General features: G+C 44.5%; 1 protein-coding gene across 1 annotated transcript in view; it reads left to right on the top strand.

The window, feature by feature from the left end:
• Window positions 1-21,795, top strand: part of LOC308286155 (catenin delta-2-like) — a gene marked incomplete at both ends in the record, with an annotated part of 218,736 nt that overhangs the window by 169,153 nt on the left and 27,788 nt on the right. Inside the window, 7 exon segments of the mRNA XM_080727111.1 lie at window positions 951-1,068; window positions 3,784-3,966; window positions 12,397-12,573; window positions 12,576-12,593; window positions 14,118-14,268; window positions 17,001-17,259; window positions 19,827-19,911. Coding sequence (XP_080583237.1) covers window positions 951-1,068; window positions 3,784-3,966; window positions 12,397-12,573; window positions 12,576-12,593; window positions 14,118-14,268; window positions 17,001-17,259; window positions 19,827-19,911 — 991 coding nt within the window.

The raw sequence follows: 21,795 nt of genomic DNA, 5'->3' as shown, positions 1-21,795 counted from the left end.
TTTATATATTTGTTCTAATGTATTTTAATGTCTTGGACCCCAGGAAGACTAGCTGACGTTAAGGCGTCAGCTAATGGGGATCCGTTTAAATAAACAAATCGTCGTTGTCGGGTGAAAACCTTGTACGTCCAAAACCGTTCGTTTTGCATTTATCATTTTAAAAATTATTTAAACCAGTGAAAACAGCCGATCTACAAGCACACAACCGCGAGGCGTTGTGTGCTTGTAGATCTGCTGTTTTCCCTCCTTTTGCGTGACGGCCTTGAATGATGAAGCGGTGCTTTACTTTGCGAAAGAACGTACAAATTTGAAACTTCTTGGAGATACGAGGTTTCCACCCGACAACGACGAAATAAACTTTACACCACTGGAGGTGAGTGCGGTGAGCGGAGAGGCGGAGCTGCAGCCCGCTTTTTCTCTCTGTGACGAGAGCAGGAGCTGCCTGCCCGGCTGCCTGGTGCTTCTTCTACGCATCTTTAATGCTCTGACATTTAAAAAGGGCATCACGGCTAGCCAGCTCATTGCGGTTTCACACACATACGTGCGCGCACACACACACACACACACACACACACACACACACACACACACACACACACACACACACACACACACACACACACACACAGAGAGAGAGAGAGAGGCAGAGAAATAATCAGGTGAGAAATTGCGCGGAAATCATTCAGCCGGCGTTCACGTTTGTTGCATTCTTGTGCACCGTCGAGTCAGGGTCACCTGAGTTATTTCGAAAGTGTTGCGCAGAATATTCAGTTCCCTGTCGACACTATGATTGATGGCAGTGTGTGTGTGTGTGTGTGTGTGTGTGTGTGTGTGTGTGTGTGTGTGTGTGTGCGTGTGTGCGTGTGTGACTGTGTGTGTGTGTGTGTGTGTGTGTGTGTGTGTGTGTGTGTGTGTGTGTGTGTGTGTGTGTGTGTGTGTGTGTGTGCCAGGAATGTGAGTTCGGCCGGGGAGGAGGCGAGGAGGAGGATGAGAGAATGTGAGGGCCTGACGGACGCCCTGCTGTACGTCATCCAGACCGCCCTGGGGAGCAGCGAGATCGACAGCAAGGTAGCGCACGCACGCACACACACACACACACACACACACACACACACACACACACACACACACACACACACACACACACGGACTTGTGGCATGCAGGGGCGTCATTTGGGTCATCAGGGGATGGCAGAACGCCACCCCCTAGTGTTCACATTTAACCTTAAATTCCTGTTATTTAATGCATACTGTATGTACCCATCTCTGAATTGTTTCAGCACAGGGGTCTTCAACAGTGGTGTCCGGGACCCCTAGGGGGTCCTCCGAGTAACTACAGGGTGTCCGCCAAATCTTTGTGTGATAGGATATCAACAAAATAACCACTAAAGGAGAACATTAGCCAAAAATGGCAGATCTACAAGCTCACTTGTGAGTTTTTACAGGCACATTTATTTCGGTTCGGCTCTGCTACAATATCATGTCATTCAGAGGTTCGGGGAGGACCTAATTCGGCTGTTCGGTGCTGCCGAGATTTTGTGACTCCCCGAACCGAACCGAAATAAATTCGGCTCTAAAAGTGGAGCGTGCATCGACCCTTAGCTGGTTTTGTCAGAAGCGCTTTTTAATACTTTTCATTGCTTCAATATTTGTTTAACCAATACACAGACGTAAAGGGTGTTCAATAGCACTGATTTATGAAAACAAAATAAAAAATCTAGAAATTGGAGTTGGCTAGTTTCTGCCGGACAGCGACGATATAATAAATGCTTTTAACTCAATTTGCTGAGGACCCCCTGGAACCCCTTCAAGGACCCCTGGGTGCTCACTGAACTACACTACACCAACATACAATATTGTTTGTTGACACTAATGCAAAACTCATTAAACCCATGGGTGACACTCAGTTGCTCAGGTGGTCATTATTGCTCGGTGGGGGAGCAATTGTGGGGTCTTGCCCTTGGACACCTGGACACCTACAGTAGTCAAGTCAGGGCCCGGGAATCTAACCTGGAACCTTCATGTTTCCCATGGGGAGTCTCTCTCTGCTCATTCAGCCACAGCCGCCGGCTCTCTGAGTAAAATTGTCTCAGCATACCGTACTTTTCAACTGAATGTCAACTTACTTAGCGGCAGCGGCTCAGGAGGTAGAGCGGCAGGTTGGGAACCTTCGATCCCGGGCTCTCCCACATTTAGTGTCGAAGTGTGCTTGAGCAAGACTCTGAACCCCTATAGTCGCTCCCGATGAGCAGGTTTGTGCCTTGCATGGTTTCCTCCGCCATCGGTGTATGAGTGTGAGTGTGTGAATGGGTGAATGTAATGCACAATCATTGTAAAGCGCCTTGGATAAAGGCGCTATGCAAATGCACCATTTACCATTTGACTTACTTCACAGGTTAGTTGATGTCAGGGGTTCAACCCTGGTCAACAAAACCACAGGGTAAATAATAAAGTGAGAACAATGTAGTATAGTTCAGAGAAGCACTGCATTGTGTGTGTGTGTGTGTGTGTGTGTGTGTGTGTGTGTGTGTGTGTGTGTGTGTGTGTGTGTGTGTGTGTGTGTGTGTGTGTGTGTGTGTGTGTGTGTGTGTGTGTGTGTGTGCGTGCGTGCGTGCGTGCGTGCGTGTGTGTGTGTGTGTGTTTCCTTTGTAGTTTGTGTAGTTGTGCAGTCCTGCTGAGCGAGGCCTGTTGAGAAGGAGATCTGGATGTTTAATCCCCAGAAATCCTTCACAAGATCAAGGTCCAAGCCTGTTGTCTGCATGGCCGCTCACTACAATAGGATTACCATTGTACGTGCATGCGCGTGCGCGTGCGACTGTGCGTGCACACGTGTGTGCATGCGTGCGTGCGTGCGTGTGTGGATATCAAATGGAACACAACCTCCTTAAAGACTATACTAATCATTCTGATTGAGTAACATCCATACATGAAAACGGTTTTACTCCCTTCAATTGTACATATTTTGTTTTGATTGCATTGTATTGATTGATCGTATTCTGACTGCGTGTGCGTGTGTGTGTGTGCGTGCGTGTATGTGTGCGCGTGTTTTGCGTGTGCGCAGTTAGGCAGTCTACACCAGACCCATTGATAGAGAGAGTTACGACACTTACGTCGACTCCAATTGTAAGCGTGGAAAGCATAGTGGAAAACTAGCTTAGCCTAGCTTACTGGAGCATGTTCTCATTCTTAGCGAGCCTTTGCTGCTCTTCAGCCCCGTCCGCCCCCATTATAACCGAGGCATTTTCACTCGCTGGTAAGTAGACTAAATCACGTCTTTTCCACCCTTTTTAACGCATTCACGGGCCTCTCCAAGGTAGACAACATTATTAGACGTTATTTAGTCTACTTACCAGCGAGTGAAAATGCCTCGGTTATAATGGGAGCGGACGGGGCTGAAGAGCAGCAAAGGCTCGCTAAGAATGAGAACAGGCTCCATGCGAAGCCACTTCCGGTCTGCGGCGAGATCAAAGCGTGTCGCCACTCTGCTTACACTGCTCTGGTCTAGACTAGAGCCTGACTGAGTTATTGGCTGGCCGATTACATGGACCGCTATTTGCCTGCTATCACATTTTATGGATATTGGACATACTGATGTACATGTTGTGCTATATGAAAACTTGTTTGTGCTATATGAAAACTTGTTTTTATCCAGTTTCAATCAGGCTTAGCTCTCTTCCTCTCAATTCTGCTCTCTTTCTCAATTATTACGTTTTTTTTCTCCTTTGCCCTTTCTTTCTTTCTTTCTTTCTTTCTTTCTTTCTCTCTTCCTCTGCCCTCTCTCAGACCATAGAGAACTGTGTGTGCATCCTGAGGAACCTGTCCTACCGGCTGGCCGCAGAGACCTCCCAGGGCCAGCAGGGGGGGTCAGAGGAGCTGGACGGCCTGCTGTGCGACGCCGGCGGCAAGGACGCAGAAAGCTCCGGGTGCTGGGGCAAGAAGAAGAAGAAGAAGAAGAGCCACGACCAGGTGGGACAAACAGAGAAGGCAGCCATTGTTTCATCATTTGTATTGTTCGTCACCTTTACAACAAGGTACAGTTTGAGCACCACAGCCAAACGTGTGGGTTTGGCGACCCAAAATTTGCCAACATTCGGTCCATTATATGCCCCCTTTAATTATGCCAAATGGTATTGTGTTTGATATCATTGTTATCGGTGATTTGTCACCTTTACATCGAGGTACAGCTTGTAAGGATCTGGCATTCGTCCATTGAACCCCATGGCAGACCCCAGCGGCACGCTCTTTTGCTTGTGCATTTATTTTTCACCACGCCTGCAGTTCCAGCTTTGGCTTCAATATCAAGCTTCAATATTTACAAGTCGTTCTGGGGGCTTGGTGGCTTCCCTGTGAATCTCTGATGTCATACTGATGATGTCCTATATTGATTATGTCATATTGATGATGTCAGTCTTGGTGGCCATATTATGGCTAAAACATATCATGACAAGTATTTCTTACATGGTACAAATAGGGTAAACGCATTTTCTTAAACACTTAAGCCTGCTATTTCGTATACTGTACGAAATAGCAGAAATAGCAGATGTACAAGCTCACAACATGCCACATCGTGACACGTTTTGTTGTGATGTGATGGGTTGTTAGAACGGCTATTATCCACTATTTTACAATGTTAAATACTGTAATAATAATAAAGGAACCGTTTTAGTCAGGTTTATGAAAGTGTTGCTGATCTGTGCAACATTTTCAACACTATCAATCATTTTGTAGACATCTTTCTTTTTTTTTGTCACTCGAGTGGATTGAGGAATCTCCTCATTTATAGTCCAGCATCATGTGCTTTGCCTAATCCCTGCGTCACTCTCAGTGTACAGTTAACATCATATGAATATTTATGAAGGTCCTTTTGAAATTCATGATTGCGCCTGAGCTCCTTCTTTGAGTCAATGTTTGACGTCCAGCTGTCATGAATATTTAGCGGCGGCCACAGTGATCCATAATAATCATATCAAAGAGAACGTCAGACGCAGCATGTGATGCGTGACCCCCGCCCGTCATCCCCTTCAAACAGGTTGTTTTGTTCTCTCTACGCGTGCGAACGTGCTGCAAAACCTGATGTCTCGTTAGCTGTCGGCTGTCATTTGTCGACATATCTGGTTGGTTGTTTAGTTAGGGGTGTAGCAGACAGGGTGATGTTGTTGTCAGTTGAAAACAAATCCAGCTTTGTTTTTGGAGCGGTGCAAATCGCTTCCCACGTTTGACTTAGTGTGTCCCTTTGTATTCATGTCACTATATGTATATGTATGTAGTACCAACAGCTGCTGCAATACCGCTGGGTGGCCTTTAAGTGGTGCTGTTGAGCAACCTACAGGGCCAAACACACACACACACACACACACACACACACACACACACACACACACACACACACACACACACACACACACACACACACACACACACACACACACACACACACACACACACGGTATAGCTTAATGAAATGAACTGCTCATATGCACTGCTCCACTTTTTAACTTGAGCAGTAAAGGAAGATAGGACAACAGGAGCATGTGTGGGTGGGAAGTATTTCCGTCCAAAAAATCCAGTATATCATATCACTGCTGTCGGGCTTATTGCCATGATTTCTTTTGTAAATTAACACCCTACTTGTTCATACTACAGCGTCACAGCGAATCATCAAAAGTAGCAGATCCACAATGCCTTTTGAGTTTGCAGATCTGCTGCTTTTGCTGTTTTTGAATTTGAATCTAAAAAGTAACACTTTTGGACATTTGTTCCACCCGACAGAGACGATTGTACTCAACTTCAAAAACACATTCTTGCCAGGCTTTTACCGTAGTTTCTTTCTCTTGAACTGGCTTCATGTCTTGTGTTCCCAAACCCTTCGCCAGGCAAACAATTATTCAGTCTCCCTTTGTTTTTTACATAACAGAGAGAACACAGACAGCGATCAAGTAATGACTGAGCGTCAACTGGCGTGACTGGCGTGTGTCTCCTCAACGGATACAAATTCCATGAAAGCTGCATCCCGAGCCTCCATGTTCTGGGTGTGTCATTATTATTGGCGAACATTCGGGAAAATAGGCAAACATTCACTTGGGCCACGCGCATCATTTTAATGATTAATGAATGGACTATGTTCCGCCATGGCTCAATGGAACTAACAGAGTATACATACTGTACATATACAATGTAGGCTAGTATACCTGTAGTTCCTATTCATTGGTATCACAAAGAAAACATTTTTGGTGCAAGGTTTTAAAGAAATAATACCATGACATTTTTTACATTATTGTTGTATAAAATGGTGTTATATTAACGTTAAAGGAAAAATAGGCAGGTTTGTGTGTACACAAAAACATTCCCCCCTCCCCTCTATGATAGGTATCAAACAGGTAGTTGGCTTTGATGCTTTCATTGATTAGAGAGATCACTAACGAGAACCTGACACTTTTATGGTCCAATCAATTAATTAGTGCACAACCCCTTTGAAGTTCAAAGGAAGCAATTAAGAGCTCTGGCTGACAAAAACGTCCCTCCAATGTTTCTGTTGTCAACATAAAGAGTGGAACAGAACAGAAATACAGCCAGGGGATGTGTCTTTTTTGCAAGGAAACACCCCAGCACAATAATATAGTTACTGATACATATATATATTTTTAATAGTCTTAAAGTTACCTATTTTTCCTTTAAAATCATAGTGTGTTGGCAATTATTTGGGGACCCCACTCGTCAATATGCTCACGGCCCCACCGGCGGCCTACATGAATACCGCTGGGATAAATTTGCTCGTTAAAGCTTCAAATGCTTTTAGTTTTTTTGTTTTTTTTTGGTACGTTTCCCTCATCAAGCAGCAGAAATGTTAAATTCTCATTCAGGGGGAGTATTAGGCAGGAGGAGGAGGAAGTGCGGCAGGAAGAAAGCAGAGAAAAAGAGTAAGTGGAATGTATTTTGATGGAGCCGGGAGGCTTTTGACTGTCTGTTCAGCTGAACACTCCAGCTCTCAGTGCATCCAAGCAGAACCAACCAGGCCAGGAATCTTAAAACCAACCTCGGGATCAGCACGGAATGGGCCAATTCATACCCCTCCATAATCATCACCCATTACCCCCATCTCTCTCTCTCTCTCTCTCGCGCTCTCGCTCTCTCTCTCTCTCTCTCTCTCTATCTTTCTCTCACTCTCTCTCTCTCGCTCTCTCTCTCTCTCTCTCTCTCTTTCTCCCCTCTTCATGCCACTTTAGTGCAGCTGTGGGTGATTATCGTGAACTGTAGTGACTGGAGAGCTGGTTGAAGAGGGCAAAAAAAACTGTATCGACTGTAGCATTACGTCTTTTTTTGGGCAGAAACCTTGTATCTCCGCTATTTCAAGAGTGTATACACATGTAGTGGAAATAGCCGTGGCACGATGCGTTGTAGATCGGAGCTGCTTTCGCCACTTTTGAAAGATTTTGAAAGAAGCGAAAGCGAAAATGGTTATGTATAGTCAGTCTGTGGGTTTTTATAAATATTTAACGGATGAAAAGTATTGACAAGGGGCCTGTGACTATACATCATAATTACACTGGGTCCATTGGAACTCAGGTTCTTTTTTTCCCCCCAGTATTTCCTGAATATTTATGACATGCGAGGTTTCCAACGACCGATTAGTAGAGTGAGGGTGAGAAAAACGAGGGTGTGGAATGAGTTAAAGAAAGGAGATGAGGACAGGAGACAGGAGGGGAGGGGAAAGGTAGTATAAGGATGGAGAAATCAAATGACGGGAAAGGAGAAAAGGCACACGTGTAGAGAATTAAGTGGTTCTCAACCTTTTCAGGCTTCGACCCCCCAAAATAATGATATTTGAACTGGGGACCCCCCACGGGCCCACCCTGACGAGCACTATGAGTTTTTGAATTACATTTTATATAACACGGTTCTATTGTGAAAATAGTAGATCTACATGCTCTCAACGCCTCGCATCTTACAATAAATGCGAGAAGTCTCTGCGTGTATGTTATGTATGTAATCCGCGAATCTCAAGAACCGTTCTTCCCACCGGCTTCAGATTCGGCATGCACGTTCCCCACCGCGGCGCGGAGTGCCGTGCCCGGCCTCGACCCGACGCGTCGTGAAACGTTCGGAATCACGATGATTGTTGACATCAGGCTGTTTCGGAGGAAACCGGCGCAAGCGCTGACTCATTGTGACATCACTCCATAAAAGGCTCTGACATCACGTACATGAGTCAACAAAACATGCCATGGTTACGTATTGAATGTCATCAGTATGACGTGTTCTGATGTCACAGATCTAGCTGTTGACATCTGCGTATTCTGCTTAAAGAAGAAATAAACAAAAAGCGACAGAGATATATTCATATATGGGCATAAAAGGACACATACAGACAGATACAGAGATCTCCATATATGGGCATAAAAGGGAAACAGACAGACTTATAGATCTCCATATATGGGCATAAATGGACAAAGGCAAACATATGGTCAAAACGGGTCGTATGACAACAGGTATAATGCGGTTTGCATTAAATGGTAGGGCATTCACAGAGATCTCCATATATGGGCATAAAATGGACGCCCGTATGAGGGGCTGATGTCTGACATCAGAGTTTTCCGGAACCGGCACTGTGTCTGCAGAGATCTCCATATATGGGCATAACTGGACACAGGCAAACAGATGGTCAAAACGGGTCCTATGACAACAGGTATAATGGGGTTTGCATTAAAGGGCGGGGCATTCATTCCCTATTTACATCGTTCCCAAGTTTGCCGGTCCCCGACTAGACACTCGGCCGCCCGACAGACAAATACAGAGATCTCCATATATGGGCATAAAATGGACGCAGACAGACAGATAGTCGGTCCCCGACTAGACGCTCAAGTATTTGCCAATGTTTCATTTTGTCATTTTATAGGTATTAAAAAGTCCTTAAATTGTCACTTTAGAAATGTGCATATTCCCTCTATACACTTCAACTTGATGCTGTTTGGTTTACTGTTGAGTGAGAAAACAATGTTGCACATTAAGTTAATCATCAGGGGGGTCCCGACCCACAGGTTGAGAACCACTACTGGGTTAGGGTATAGTGCACAGATAGGCCTAAAAAACTATTTAAATGTAATCATACAATTCTTAACAGGAACATGTTGCAGACGGTTTACTTCAAGCCCTGATGAAAGTATTCTCATAATACATTATTCATGTTCATTGAAAATTTCATTTTCAGATTGTGTTTAAAAAGGTCATTTAAAGATCACAATGTTTTCTTTTTAGAGCTGTGACAAGCTTTTTTCCCCCGAGTCTTTAAAGTCAAGCCCTTTGACTGAACATGGTGAAATAAACTGCAGATCTGTGTGTTAACTCTCAAATACCTCGAACGTGCCCGAGTCGCGTTAGATTTTAACCACTTTAACCATTATTTTATGCTTTAACTTTAGAAAAATAGCAGATATACAAGCTCACAGCGCGGCACCGAGTGCCGCGCTGCAAGCTTGTAGATCTGCTATTTTAGAAAAATCGTGAAATTGAGTGCAAGTCTTTGAATATCTTTGACCCGATCTTTGACCCAACTTCTAAATCCTTCCTCTAAATCATGCTGTTCTCAAACCTTTTCATGTCAAGGACCCCTAAAATTACAGGTATTTGGCCACGGACCCCCATCTCAAAATATGTTGTCCCAGGGACCACCCAGAAGTAAATATTTGAGTTACAAAAGTTCGCTTTTAAGTAGATATATTCAAAGACTTGCAAAAAAGAAATCATGATTTTTCAAAAATAGCAGATCTACAAGCTTGCAGCGCGGCACTCGGTGCCGCGCTGTGAGCTTGTATCTGCTATTTTTCAATAGTTAAAGCAGTCAATAATCCTAGGCCTGAATGGGTTAAACAAGGAGTGTACGACACGTATATATTGTATATTCCATTCCCTTTCATCTGGGTCTGCTAATAGCCATGTTGAGAGGGCACAACTTCATCTCTGTTCATCTTTTGATCTTAGATTTCAAAGTGCAAATGTGTATCACACTGTAGCATGTTTTTTCAAAGACCCCAAGCATACTATTTATGTATTAGTTTTTTTATATAAACATACATAAACCATGTATTTCCTTATTTCAAGTTGTTTTCCGTAAACGAATGCTACTTCATCATACAAAAGTGTCACACAAAAGTAGAGAAAATAGTCGTTTTACAAGATTGTAGATCGACTATTTTCACAATTTTGAAATAATAATAATAATAAAAGGAACTGTTTTGGTTTCCACCCGACAGCTACGAAACAATTCAACAAATTAATTTCTGTTCCCAATCATAGTCATTCTCATATACTGTGTACACCATTAGCTCCCTGACTTAAAGGGATATTTTGTATCTGTTTATCTGGCCCAGTGGGAATGTAGCCTGGCATAGCCAGCCTATATACTAATGTAGCTAACTAACTGCAGTATCCCCTCCTTGTTTTAACATGGGTGGATGTTCTAGCTGAGCTAGGCTAGTGGGAATGGGCCTTAAAGGGATATTTCACTTTCAAAAAAACTTTTTGTCATTTTATCGTCTAATCAGGCTCTTGGGAACACCCACGACAGTTTTTGAATTTCTTCATTCGGCATTTAGATATTTTCAAGCTCCATTTTAACCATGATAAATTCAATGAAAACAACTGTCCTTTTTTCTGGTGACTCCTGACACCCTCCAAATACGTTCTCGATAACATGTTTCATTCATTTCTATTAATCTTTTGGGGAAATGAAAATTACTAAATACAATAAAAGATCATAAAAAATAAATGAAAAAAGTTATAAAAAAAAACACGGCCTGCTCACATATTTGGAGGGTGTCAGGAGTCGCCAGAAAAAAGGATGGTTGTTTTCATTTAACCTATCGTGGTTAAAATTAAGTTTGAAGTTATAATGGGTTTGTATAGGAAGGTCCTGGAAGGGGGAAATGAATGATCAAATATCTAAATACTGAATGAAGAAATAAAAAAAACTGTCGAGGGTGTTCTCAAGAGCCTGATTAGACAATAAAATTACAAAAAGTTTTTGTGAAAGTGAAATATCCCTTTAACCCTTTTTGTGCCTATCCCGAACAAGTTTGGCTTTTTTTCAATACAATACAATATTTTTTATGCTAATTTACTTACCCTGAGCTGCTTTTAGAGATGTGGGTGGTCCTGGCTCGTCCTATGCTTCCCAACGACCGAGTCTAGATGGTCCGACGATTTATTCCATTGAAAATGGTTTAGAGCCCCCCCCCAAAATACTGTCGGCGGCGCGACGTATTCCGGGGTGCAGGTCCCGATCTAGTCCGGGATTTTTAATAAAATGAATTAATTAATCGGAGGCCTCAACGAAGCCCCGGTCTAAATTTCCATCCATGCCCCGGGCCGCGATTCTGTTTACATCGGCCCGTAATCGGGTAACGCCGCCGCACCGCGCCGCCGACTCCAATACAAACTCACATCTTTAGAGACCTTTTTCTCTGAACTGTGTTCCCAGGGCAGCGACAAAGTTTTTTTGCGGCTAAATAGCTTCAGATCGGGCTTCTAAAAAATAAAGAAGCCGATAGCTAACTGTTAGCTCACTTCCTCCAGTCTTCGTTCATAACAGTGTTTGCAGTGAAAACCCAAGCCACTTCTGCCTGTGTACCCGGAAGTTAGAGCGAAGGCCTATGGAGAAATGTCTGGCACTCTAGCGGCCTCTTGTGGCCCCTGGCAGTCATCGAGTTAACAGTTGGAATGGTCAGTGCTCTGGGTGGCCAGTGATGGTGGAACAGGGGAATGGGACTTGAGACGAGACTTTGACTGCTGAATTGTACGAGGTGGTGGGAGGGGGGGGGGGGGGGGGGGGGCGTGTGCACTGTGCACATGGGTGATGATCACTGCCTGCCTCCTCTAAATTGTGTTCGAAAGGTTTCTTATTTAAAGAGGTGGTGCCATAGTTTTGTACTTTTTCTGTTTTTCATGTGTCTAGGAGGTTGAAAGTACTTCATTAGACCCCTTTATGTGTTTTTTTTTTAGAAATGATGTATTCTCTTAGTATTTGTTTGTTTTCTCTTGGAGGCTGCCACCTTGTGGTGAAAAGCGTCAGTTAAAAAACACAGATACTAAGTATGTCACAGTATCAACTCCTCCCCCATTTACCATTCACCCAACACTGTGGGGTGTGGCTATATCAGCTGGGTCACCACCCACCATGCCATCCATGCATACTTAATGAACTGGGGGTGTGGCCACATAAAAACCCAATTCTAACTCTTTCTGTATACATTTTTGGAAAAAATCTTCCTCCTAGTATAATCATAATACTTGATAATCATGTTTTATAGGGGGGGAAATCATGGCACCACCTCTTTAATGGCCCAAAATAGCTTGCACTGTGTAATAAGTGGTTGAACACAGTACACCTTCTTCTTTGCACAGTGGGATGGAGTGGGACCCTTCCCGGACTCGGCGGAGCCCCCTAAAGGCATCCAGATGCTATGGCACCCCACCATCGTCAAGCCCTATCTCACCCTGCTGTCAGAGTGCTCCAACCCTGACACCCTGGAGGGGGCCGCGGGGGCCCTGCAGAACCTGGCCGCAGGCAGCTGGAAGGTACTGCAACAACCACACCATCAGTGTTCATTTTGGCAGCACATTTATTATTTAGTTTTAGTCGCAGTCTTTTGAATAAAATGCAATTTAGTTTTAGTCGACTAAATATCATAATTTTTGGCGGGCCTTGATGGTTTTGTAATGGCTGATTTTACACACTTGGTTGCACTCTGAAAATAGCCGATCTACAAGCTCACAACGCGCCGCGCTGTGACGCGTTGTGAGCTTGTAGATCTGCTATTTTCAGAGTGCAACCAAACATGAAATTACTTGTCTTTCAGTTCTACTGGATCTCTTCTCCACTAGTCCCTACTGTGAAGTTTTAGTCTAGTTTTTATTTGTTAAAAAAAATTGTCAATATATTTAGTCATAGTTTTAGTCATCATAGCTTAGTTTTTATTTAGTTTCTATTTAGTTTTGGTCAGTGAAAAAAGGTAGTCGACGAACATTTTTCGTTATAGTTTTAGTCGACGAAATCAACACTGCACACCATGTAGTTAGGTTGCTCTGTCTACGCTGTGCAAGCACGCGCACACATAGACATCAAAGGGGGCTCGAGCCCCTGCCCTTTTATCCATCTGTAAAAAGTGCCCTCTCCAGACCATGAATGCAGTTTTCACTATGGTTAAAGAAATGCAAATGCCCCTCTTTCCATGCCATACCTGAAGGCAGCATTCAAGAGAATTGCCTGGTCCAAACTCTCCTGAACTTGAATGCAGCATCTTATGTTGAAAGAATTGCCCTCTCTGTGTAGAAACACGGCATGGATCTCCAGTACTCACTTAATTCACCCTTTGTCAAGTCCCGCCCATTGTCCTGCCCCTCTCCACACCCATTGGTTGCTGTGTCTTGGAGGGACATACAGTGGGACATTCCATCCACTGCCATGTTAATTCAGTTGCTTCATATTGTTATTCTGTGTGCTCAATTCTAATTTCAAACTTTGTTTCAGTCAATTGGAGCTGCTCAGTGGCAGCATAGTGAATCAGCATGCTTTTAAATGTTTTTATTTCTCAAAAAATTTGGTTTTAGCTAATTCAACATAAAAAAGGCGGAACCAGGGCGGGACAAGGCAGATAGAGCCTGCTGGTTGGTCAGTCAGGGACCAACCAGGAGCCTAACAAAGGGTGAATTATGCTTAGTTTAGTGTGGTATCGAGTACCGAAAATAGCCGACCTCCAAGCTCACAACGTGACGCAGCGAGACGCGTTGTGAGCTTGGAGGTCTGCTATTTTCGATAGTTTCACCAAAAGGCTCCTTTTAGAAATTTCAGCCCATGTCTCTCTAACATTCTCAGCACCTCCCTGACGCTGTGTACAATTACATAGCCCACATTGGGAACAGCAAATCATCGCTGTCGGGGATCTCTCCTTTAATCTCTCCTTTAATCCCTTTCACCTCTTTCTTTCCCTGCCACCTCCCACCACACTTTTCTCTCTCTCTCCATACCTCCCCTCATTCCTTCTCACTTCTCTCTCTACTCTGTCTCCTCCCCTCCCCTCCCCTCCCCTCCCCTCCCCTCCCCTCCCCTCCCCGGCTCCCTCTAGTGGTCGGTGTATATCCGTGCGGCGGTGCGTAAGGAGAAAGGTCTTCCCATCCTGGTGGAGCTGCTGAGGATAGACAACGACCGGGTGGTGTGTGCCGTGGCCACCGCCCTGAGGAACATGGCCCTGGACGTCAGGAACAAGGAGCTCATTGGTCAGTTTTCATTGAAGTGATTCAATACTTTAGTAGTCAAAACAGCACAGTAACAGAAAGACAACAGTGTTTCTCAAACTTTCACATTTCAAGGCCTTCCCTTAACTCTGACAGTGTACAAATGGAACCAAATGGACCCTAATGGGTCCATTTGGTTCCATTTGTACACTGTCAGAGTTACAGACTTGTAAAGGTCAATTTAGACCCCCATAAAGGAACCTAGAGAGTCTCTGGAATCCACTTTGAGAAACACTGTCTTAACACACTGGGTGCTCACAACGCGCAATTCGCCAAACTCTTTGATGTCTCCCGCCCCGATGACGCGTTTGGCGCGTCGGTTATTATTTTATATCAAACCTGTAGCTTACTGTACGAGGCAGCCGTGGCCGAAGAGAAACACTCCAATTCCCGAAATGCGACGGGAGATCACGTGACCAGGAAGTCCTCATAGAGAGCCAGACAGCACAGCGACATAACACCGATGATGCCTGCTCTCCCTCTGTAACAGTGTAGGCGCTATGTAGCGTCGGGAGCGTTTGCTCATTGGGAAGATGCAATCGCGACGTCGCTGCGCAAGCGAGGAGCTAAATTGGCAAGCAACGTCTCAAATGCATCTTCCCAATGAGCAAACGCTCCCGATGCTACTGTACATAGCGTCTACATTTTTACAGAGGTCGCAAATGCATCGCTGTGCTGTTAGGGGAGCCAGTGTTATGAGATTCATAAAAGTGCATTTATCTCCTAATCTAACTGACGTTCATGTTTAAAACGAGCCCTTCTCTACCGGCCGTTACAAAAGCACTGATGTCCGCGGCTGTTATTCTTCTGTTCTGAGTGAAAGAAAATACTACCGCAAAAAAAAACATTTTTGCTTTACACCATTGAATAAAAGTATTGATATAACATCTGCAATAAACTGCTGCCTGCTGAGCCTCATGGTCCCCATAGCAACACACTGCCTGCCTGCCTCTCTCTCTCTCTCTTTCTCTCTCTCTCTCTCTCTCTCTCTCTCTCTCTCTCTCTGTCTCTGTCTCTCTCTCTCTCTCTCTCTCTCTCTCTCTCTCTCTCTCTCTCTCTCTGTCTCTGTCTCTCTCTCTCTCTCTCTCTCTGTGTGTCTCTCTCTCTCTCTGTCTCTGTCTCTCTGTCTCTCTCTCTCTCTCTCTCTCTCTCTTCACAGTCTGAGGTTTGTGGCGCGGAGCAAAGTAAACGTGCGAGTGCGGTGCACGCACGTGTGTGTGTGTGTGTGTGTGTGTGTGTGTGTGTGTGTGTGTGTGTGTGTGTGTGTGTGTGTGTGTGTGTGTGTGTGTGTGTGTGTGTGTGTGTGTGTGTGTGTGTGTGTGTGTGTGTGTGTGTGTGTGTGTGTGCGCGCGCGCGTGTGTGCGTCCGTGCGCCATGCGTGTGTGCATGTGTGTGTGTGCGTCATACCACTGCAGGGCATCAGAACAAAGAGTCTTGCCCTTGATTCCTCGCTCCCTGTACGAGGAAATTGTGTCAAGATGTGAAATATGACAGCTGATGTCATCTTATCCTCAAATACCCCCCGCCCACGAGGGGTGTTGAATGAGGTTGTTTTTGACTATGTCAACATTGGGAGCTTTTCCTTCTGCACGTCAGGAGCCTTTAAGCCTGATTTAGACACCAAATCTCTCATCCAACATTCGCCTAAAATAACAGATCTACAAGCTCTGCAAGCAGCTTAGACCCCAGAATAGGCATGCATGCTGGGGTTCAGTTGGTTAACCGTACATGCAGGAACAATAGCCGATATATGAAGCTTAGCTGCCTTCTCCACCCCAGCCTCCACCTTTTGATTCGTCCGGCTTAGGCTCAAATACTTGTGATTTATGTTTGCTGATTCAAGATTATATGTCAAAGTATTGCTATTGTACTACTATTGTATCCCTATGGGGGGGATTTTGCTTACTGTTCCCTGATTTGGACAAAATTCAGGGAACATCTCCGAACGCGAAGCCCTTTAACGCCAGGTTTAACTGCATTCCAGTTGTTGCAATAAATGGTTAAATCTACTTTGACGTGAGTGCTCCTGACTAAAACAGAATAAGCGCCGTGGACGCGGCGCGTCTCGAGCTCATTAGCTCGGGCGATCTACCAGTGTTGTTTTTCACAGCGAATTTTGATTTAGTTTTAGTCAGTCTTTTGAATAAAATGTAATTTGGTTTTAGTCAAAATTGTGTCACCTGAAAAGTATTAGTTTTAGTCTAATTTTAGTCGACTAAATCTACCGTTGATTTTGGCAGGCCTTGATGGCATCGTAATGACTGATTTTACACTTGGTTGTGTGCTGAAAATAGCAGATCTACAAGCTCACAACGCGTCGCAGCGCGACGCGTTGTGAGCTTGTAGATCGGCTATTTTCAGCACGCATCACCTGAGAGCAACCAAACATAAAATGACTCTCTTCTCCACAAGTTCCTCCCTAACGTTTTAGTCTAGTTTTTATTTCGTTGACGAAATTGTCAATATATTTAGTCTTAGTTTTGGTCACCACAGCTTAGTGTTTGTTTAGTTTTTATTTAGTTTTCGTCAGTGAAAAAAACACAGTCGACAAACATTTTTCGTCATAGTTTTAGTCGACGAAAAATCAACACTGCGTTCTACGAAGCATAAACGGGACCGCATTCTCATCTCTCTGCCTATCTCCATCTCCCCCCTCTCCCCCACCCCCTACGATCTCTCCCTCTCTCCCCTCGCCCTCCCATCATGCCCCTCAGGTAAGTACGCCATGAGGGACCTGGTGCACCGTTTGCCCGGCGGCAGCAACAACAACAACAGCAGCGGGGGAGGCGGGGGTGGCGGCGGAGCCAACAACAACGGCGGCCTGGTGGGCAAGACCATGTCGGACGACACCATCACGGCCGTCTGCTGCGCGCTGCACGAGGTCATCACCAAGAACATGGAGAACACCAAGGCCCTGAGGGACGCTGGCGGCATCGAGAAGCTCATCAGCATCGCCCGCAGCAAGGGAGACAAGTACGTTTCCAATCAGTGGTGGAAGAAGTACCCCATTTCTTTACTTGAGTAAAAGTATCAATACTGCAATGTAGAAGTACTCCGTTACAAGTACAAGTCTGTAATTCAAAATGTACTTAAAGTACCAAAAGTAAAAGTACAATAATGTTTGAAAATAGCCGATCTACAAGGTTGTGAGCTTGTATATATATATATTGTGATCTACTATTTTCAAATTGCCAAGGTATAAAATCGGGCTACAGTGGTTTATGTATGTTTTATAATATCATCATTTATATCTACAAAAGTAACTAGTAACTAAAGTTTTCAAATAATTGTAGTGGACTAAAAGTACAATATTTGGATCCAAGATGTAGTGGAGTAGAAGTAAAAGTATTGGAAGTTGGAAATACTCAAGTAAAGTACAAATACTTCAAAAGTGTACTTAAGTACAGTACCTAAGTACATTTACTTAGTTACTTTACACCACTGTTTCCAATTCACCCTTTGTCAAGTCCCGCCCGTTGTCCCGCCCATCAGGGGTGTCGCACCAAATTCTGGGCCCTGGTTACAAGGGTTCACTGCGGGCCCCCCATGGATGTTCTTCATAGGGGGAGGGCGATGCGAGGTGTTGTGTGCTTGTAGATCGGCTGTTTTCACTAGTTTAAATCATACTTGCTTTCAAGCAGTTTCAAGGCGCACACTTGACTATTCTCAGGGGCACACTAAAGTTCCCCAGGCACAGTGGTTGAGAAACACTGGGCTATAATATGTGGGTTCTTTGTTTGGTTTTTCATTGCATTTTTATCATGGTGTTACGTGTAACGTTGGGGGGCTCCTTTAACCCATTTAGGCCTAATCTATAGTTAGGCCTAAATCTGAATTTAGCCTACAAAAACAAATAAGTTGCAACATACTGTACATGTACTGTAAGCCCTCCCATACACTAGAATGTGTACCCGGCCTGATAGTCTTGAGCACACATGTTTGTTCTGAACACCAACACTAAAGGGCACTTTTAACCAAACCGATTCGGCCGCGAATCGGCGGCGGATAGCGTCGGTTGCCGAACGGGAGCTCATCGTCAGGTTTTCGGCGGCGGGTCGGGAACGTTATCGACCGAAAACTGGAAAACTGGACTTGCTCAGTTTTGTCCAGTCGCTCCTGGCCGTCGATAAGATTGAGGGAGTTGTAGAATAGTTTGCTACTGTTGCAAAACCAAGCCAAAATAAGCCAGAGACATTTTCCCGTCGCATATTTTTACTAAATACCATATTCTCAATCTCAACTCTCAGTTCCTATTCCAATCTGATCCAAAGCAAAGCTAGTAAATAGTGCAGCAGCTCCCCGTGTTGTTGTACTTTTTTTTTCTCCTTCTCCTCTGCACGGAGAACACACAGTGCCTCCAGGTATGGTTGCCAGATTCTGTGAGTGAAATAAGCGACCAGGTCTATGAAAATAAGCCCAAAAGCAGCGACCAGTTTCACCTCTGAGCTCTATTACATTAGTTATTTTATAAAATAATGTTGAAAGCAAGGCCAAATAAGCAACTACACTTCAGAAACAAGCCCAAACAAAAGCAACCCACAACTAGCAACATTATAGGAAAACAGGATCAACCTTGCTTATAACGAGCAGACCTGGCACCACTGCCATACAGTAACTACAGTCGGCGTTGTCTGAAAAAATAAAAGTGCTTAGTTTTTTGCAGTTCTTTGCAGTTCTTTGCAGTCTGTGTACAGTCAGAAGTAGTCTCCTGTAGGCTGTTTGGTGTGGAGACACCTTAAGCCATAGTTGTGGAAACTAAGTTACACAGTAAGCCAATAATTCAAGCTTGAAAGTGATAAAACAATAAAAAAAAACGTCAAAGTAGTTTCCTCCGCTTTCATCTTTCCTCAAATTTGGAGCCAAAGATGAAATTCTAATAACTTTCGGTTACTTTACAACACTGCTTATCTCTGTTTTATCGGTGCATTAAAGTGGAGAATCATCGGCTGTTTTCTAACGACCAAAGAATAGGAAATGAAAGGTTAGTCCAAAGGAAAACAGACCAACCACCAGAACTAATTAGCCAATTTAAAAACAAAACAAAAGGAAAACAGAAAATTGTATGGCTGGCTGACTCAAACCCCTGGAGATTATGGAAGCAGTGAGTATTCAGTCAGTCAATCAGTCAGTCAGTCAGTCAGTCAGTCAGTCAGTCAGTCAGTCAGTCAGTCAGTCAGCCCGTCTTATAATCACTGACATCTTTTAGGTGTCATTTTCTCCAGATGCAGAGAACACTATATCTATCTGTAGTAGAGATATGCTTAGTTATAATGTTTAGGCCAGTCAGCCAGTCAGCCAGCCTGTCTTATAATCACTGTGACATCTTTTAGGTGGCATTTTCTCCATCTGTTCTCTTTGAGTTCATTCACTTCTTATCAACCATGAGCGAGTGTGTGTACACTACTACTGCAGCAGCACCGCTGCGCTCGGTGCGCTGTCACATTGTGTCGTGTTCCTCATGATATCCACTGCTATACTGTAGATAATGGCCCCAAAACAAAGTAAACACAATGCATTCCTCCCTGTTGGACTTGTTCTAGGCATACCCCTAAGGTGGTGAAGGCTGCATCACAAGTCCTCAACAGCATGTGGCAGTACAGGGACCTGCGCAGTCTCTACAAAAAGGTATGCTTGAATTATTTAATGCTTTAACTATTGAAAAATAGCAAATATACAAGAAATATATGTCACGTTTTTTTTTTAGTTTCAGTGAAATTGAGAACAGGAGCGCTCGTCGTGCAGCACGGGGCGGAACAAGCGGTCGCTTTGATCCACAACAACAACAACGACAACGTAGTGTCGGCAGGAATGATAGCGCCTCACCCCACGGAGGTTAGGGTTAGGCATAGTTTTACAGAGGTTAAGGTTAGGGCTAGGGTTAGAGTTAGGCATAGTAAGCTAATGGCTAAACACAGCCGAGCTGGGCTAGTAGATAAACAATGAAAGAGGTGTCGCAAACGAGTGACGTCAGCGACTGCACAAGTGAATGGCTGTTGTCGCCATCTCATGGTCATTAGGCAGAATTACACAGGTGCGCTGATAAGAGACTATCAAGGTGAATTGATCCAGGTGGTGTTAGGGGTGTGTGGTGAACGACAAAACGAGCGCTCTTACCCCAATCTCACTGAGTTACCCAAACTGACTAACATATATACTCGCCGCGCTGTGAGCTTGTATATCTGCTTATTTGCAAGTCTTTGAGTATATATTTTTTTAAAGTGAACATTTGCAACTCAAATCTCTGCTTCTGGGGGGTCCCTGGAACAACATGTTTTGAGATGGGAGTCCGTAGCCAAATACATGTCATTTTGGGGGTCCATTGACATGAAAAATTCAGAGAACCACTGATTTAGAAGAAGACATTTATAGAATTGGGTCAAAAACAGAGAGACAGCCGCTGATACGAACGACCTACGGCCTGGTCGCGACCTAGGCCACGACCTGGAGGTCGTAGGTCCCGGTTCTGGAGGTCGTAGTTCGCGGTACATACTTGTTAGGTCGCGGCCGGTCTAGTTTCGCGACCCCCGGCCGTGGTTGCGCCACCTCGGTCGTCCCCGGGCCGTTGTTGCGCGATCGGGCCGTTGTTCAGCGACCTGGGAAGTCCGCGGTCGTATTTAAAAGGTCTTTTTGCTGAATATTCTAGAGCAGCAGCGCTATTCAACCTTTTGAAGCTTGTGATTGGCTGAACCGGAGGTAGGAAGCGCTCCATTGTAGTCACTTGGACCGCGCGAGGTGCACCAAAACCTATCCTTAACCCTAACCCCAACTCTAACTCTAACCCTAACCTTAACCCTAACCCCAACTCTAACCCTAACCCTAACCCTAACCCTAACCCTAACCCTAACCCTAACCTGCCGACACTGAGTAGCTAACCTGCCGACGCTGTTGAAAACGAGCGCTCCTTCCCTTAGCAAGCGTAGAGTTTCTAAACTCGCGTCCCTTCCCTTAGCAAGCGTAGAGTTTCGATCGCGGCGCTCCTTCCCTTAGCAAGCGTAGAGTTTCTAAACTCGCGTCCCTTCCCTTAGCAAGCGTAGAGTTTCGATCGCGGACTTCCCAGGTCGCTGAATTACGACCGAGATCGCGCAAAACCTCCAGAACCGGGACCTACGACCTCCAAGTCGTGGCCTAAGTCGCGACCAGGCCGTAGGTCGTTTGTATCAGCGGCTCTTGCTGCAAAAACATTCAAAGACTTGCATAAATGTTTTTCAAAAATAGCAGATCTACAAGCTCACAACTTGGCACAGAGTGCTGCAATTTATAATAGTTAAAGTGGTTAAAATCTAAAGTGACACAGATTTGCGTTTAGACCTAAATGTATTACCGGTAACTGAAAAGGTATTGCATAATAAAAGGAGACATTTTATGTATTAGTAATAATAATAGTAGTAATAGTAATAATAATATAGTATAATATACTATTGATTTGGGTTCATTATTATATTCCAATTTAGTGGAAATTTGCAGTTATTCCAAACATTATGATATAATGTCTCCTCTCCTCTCCTCTCC

The sequence above is a fragment of the Nannobrachium achirus genome (genome assembly GCF_963921795.1).
Source record: "Nannobrachium achirus genome assembly, chromosome: 5".
In the NCBI taxonomy this organism is placed as follows: Eukaryota; Metazoa; Chordata; class Actinopteri; order Myctophiformes; family Myctophidae; genus Nannobrachium; species Nannobrachium achirus.
Note: the sequence above shows the minus strand (reverse complement) of the source record. Positions and strands in the feature narration are given on the sequence as shown.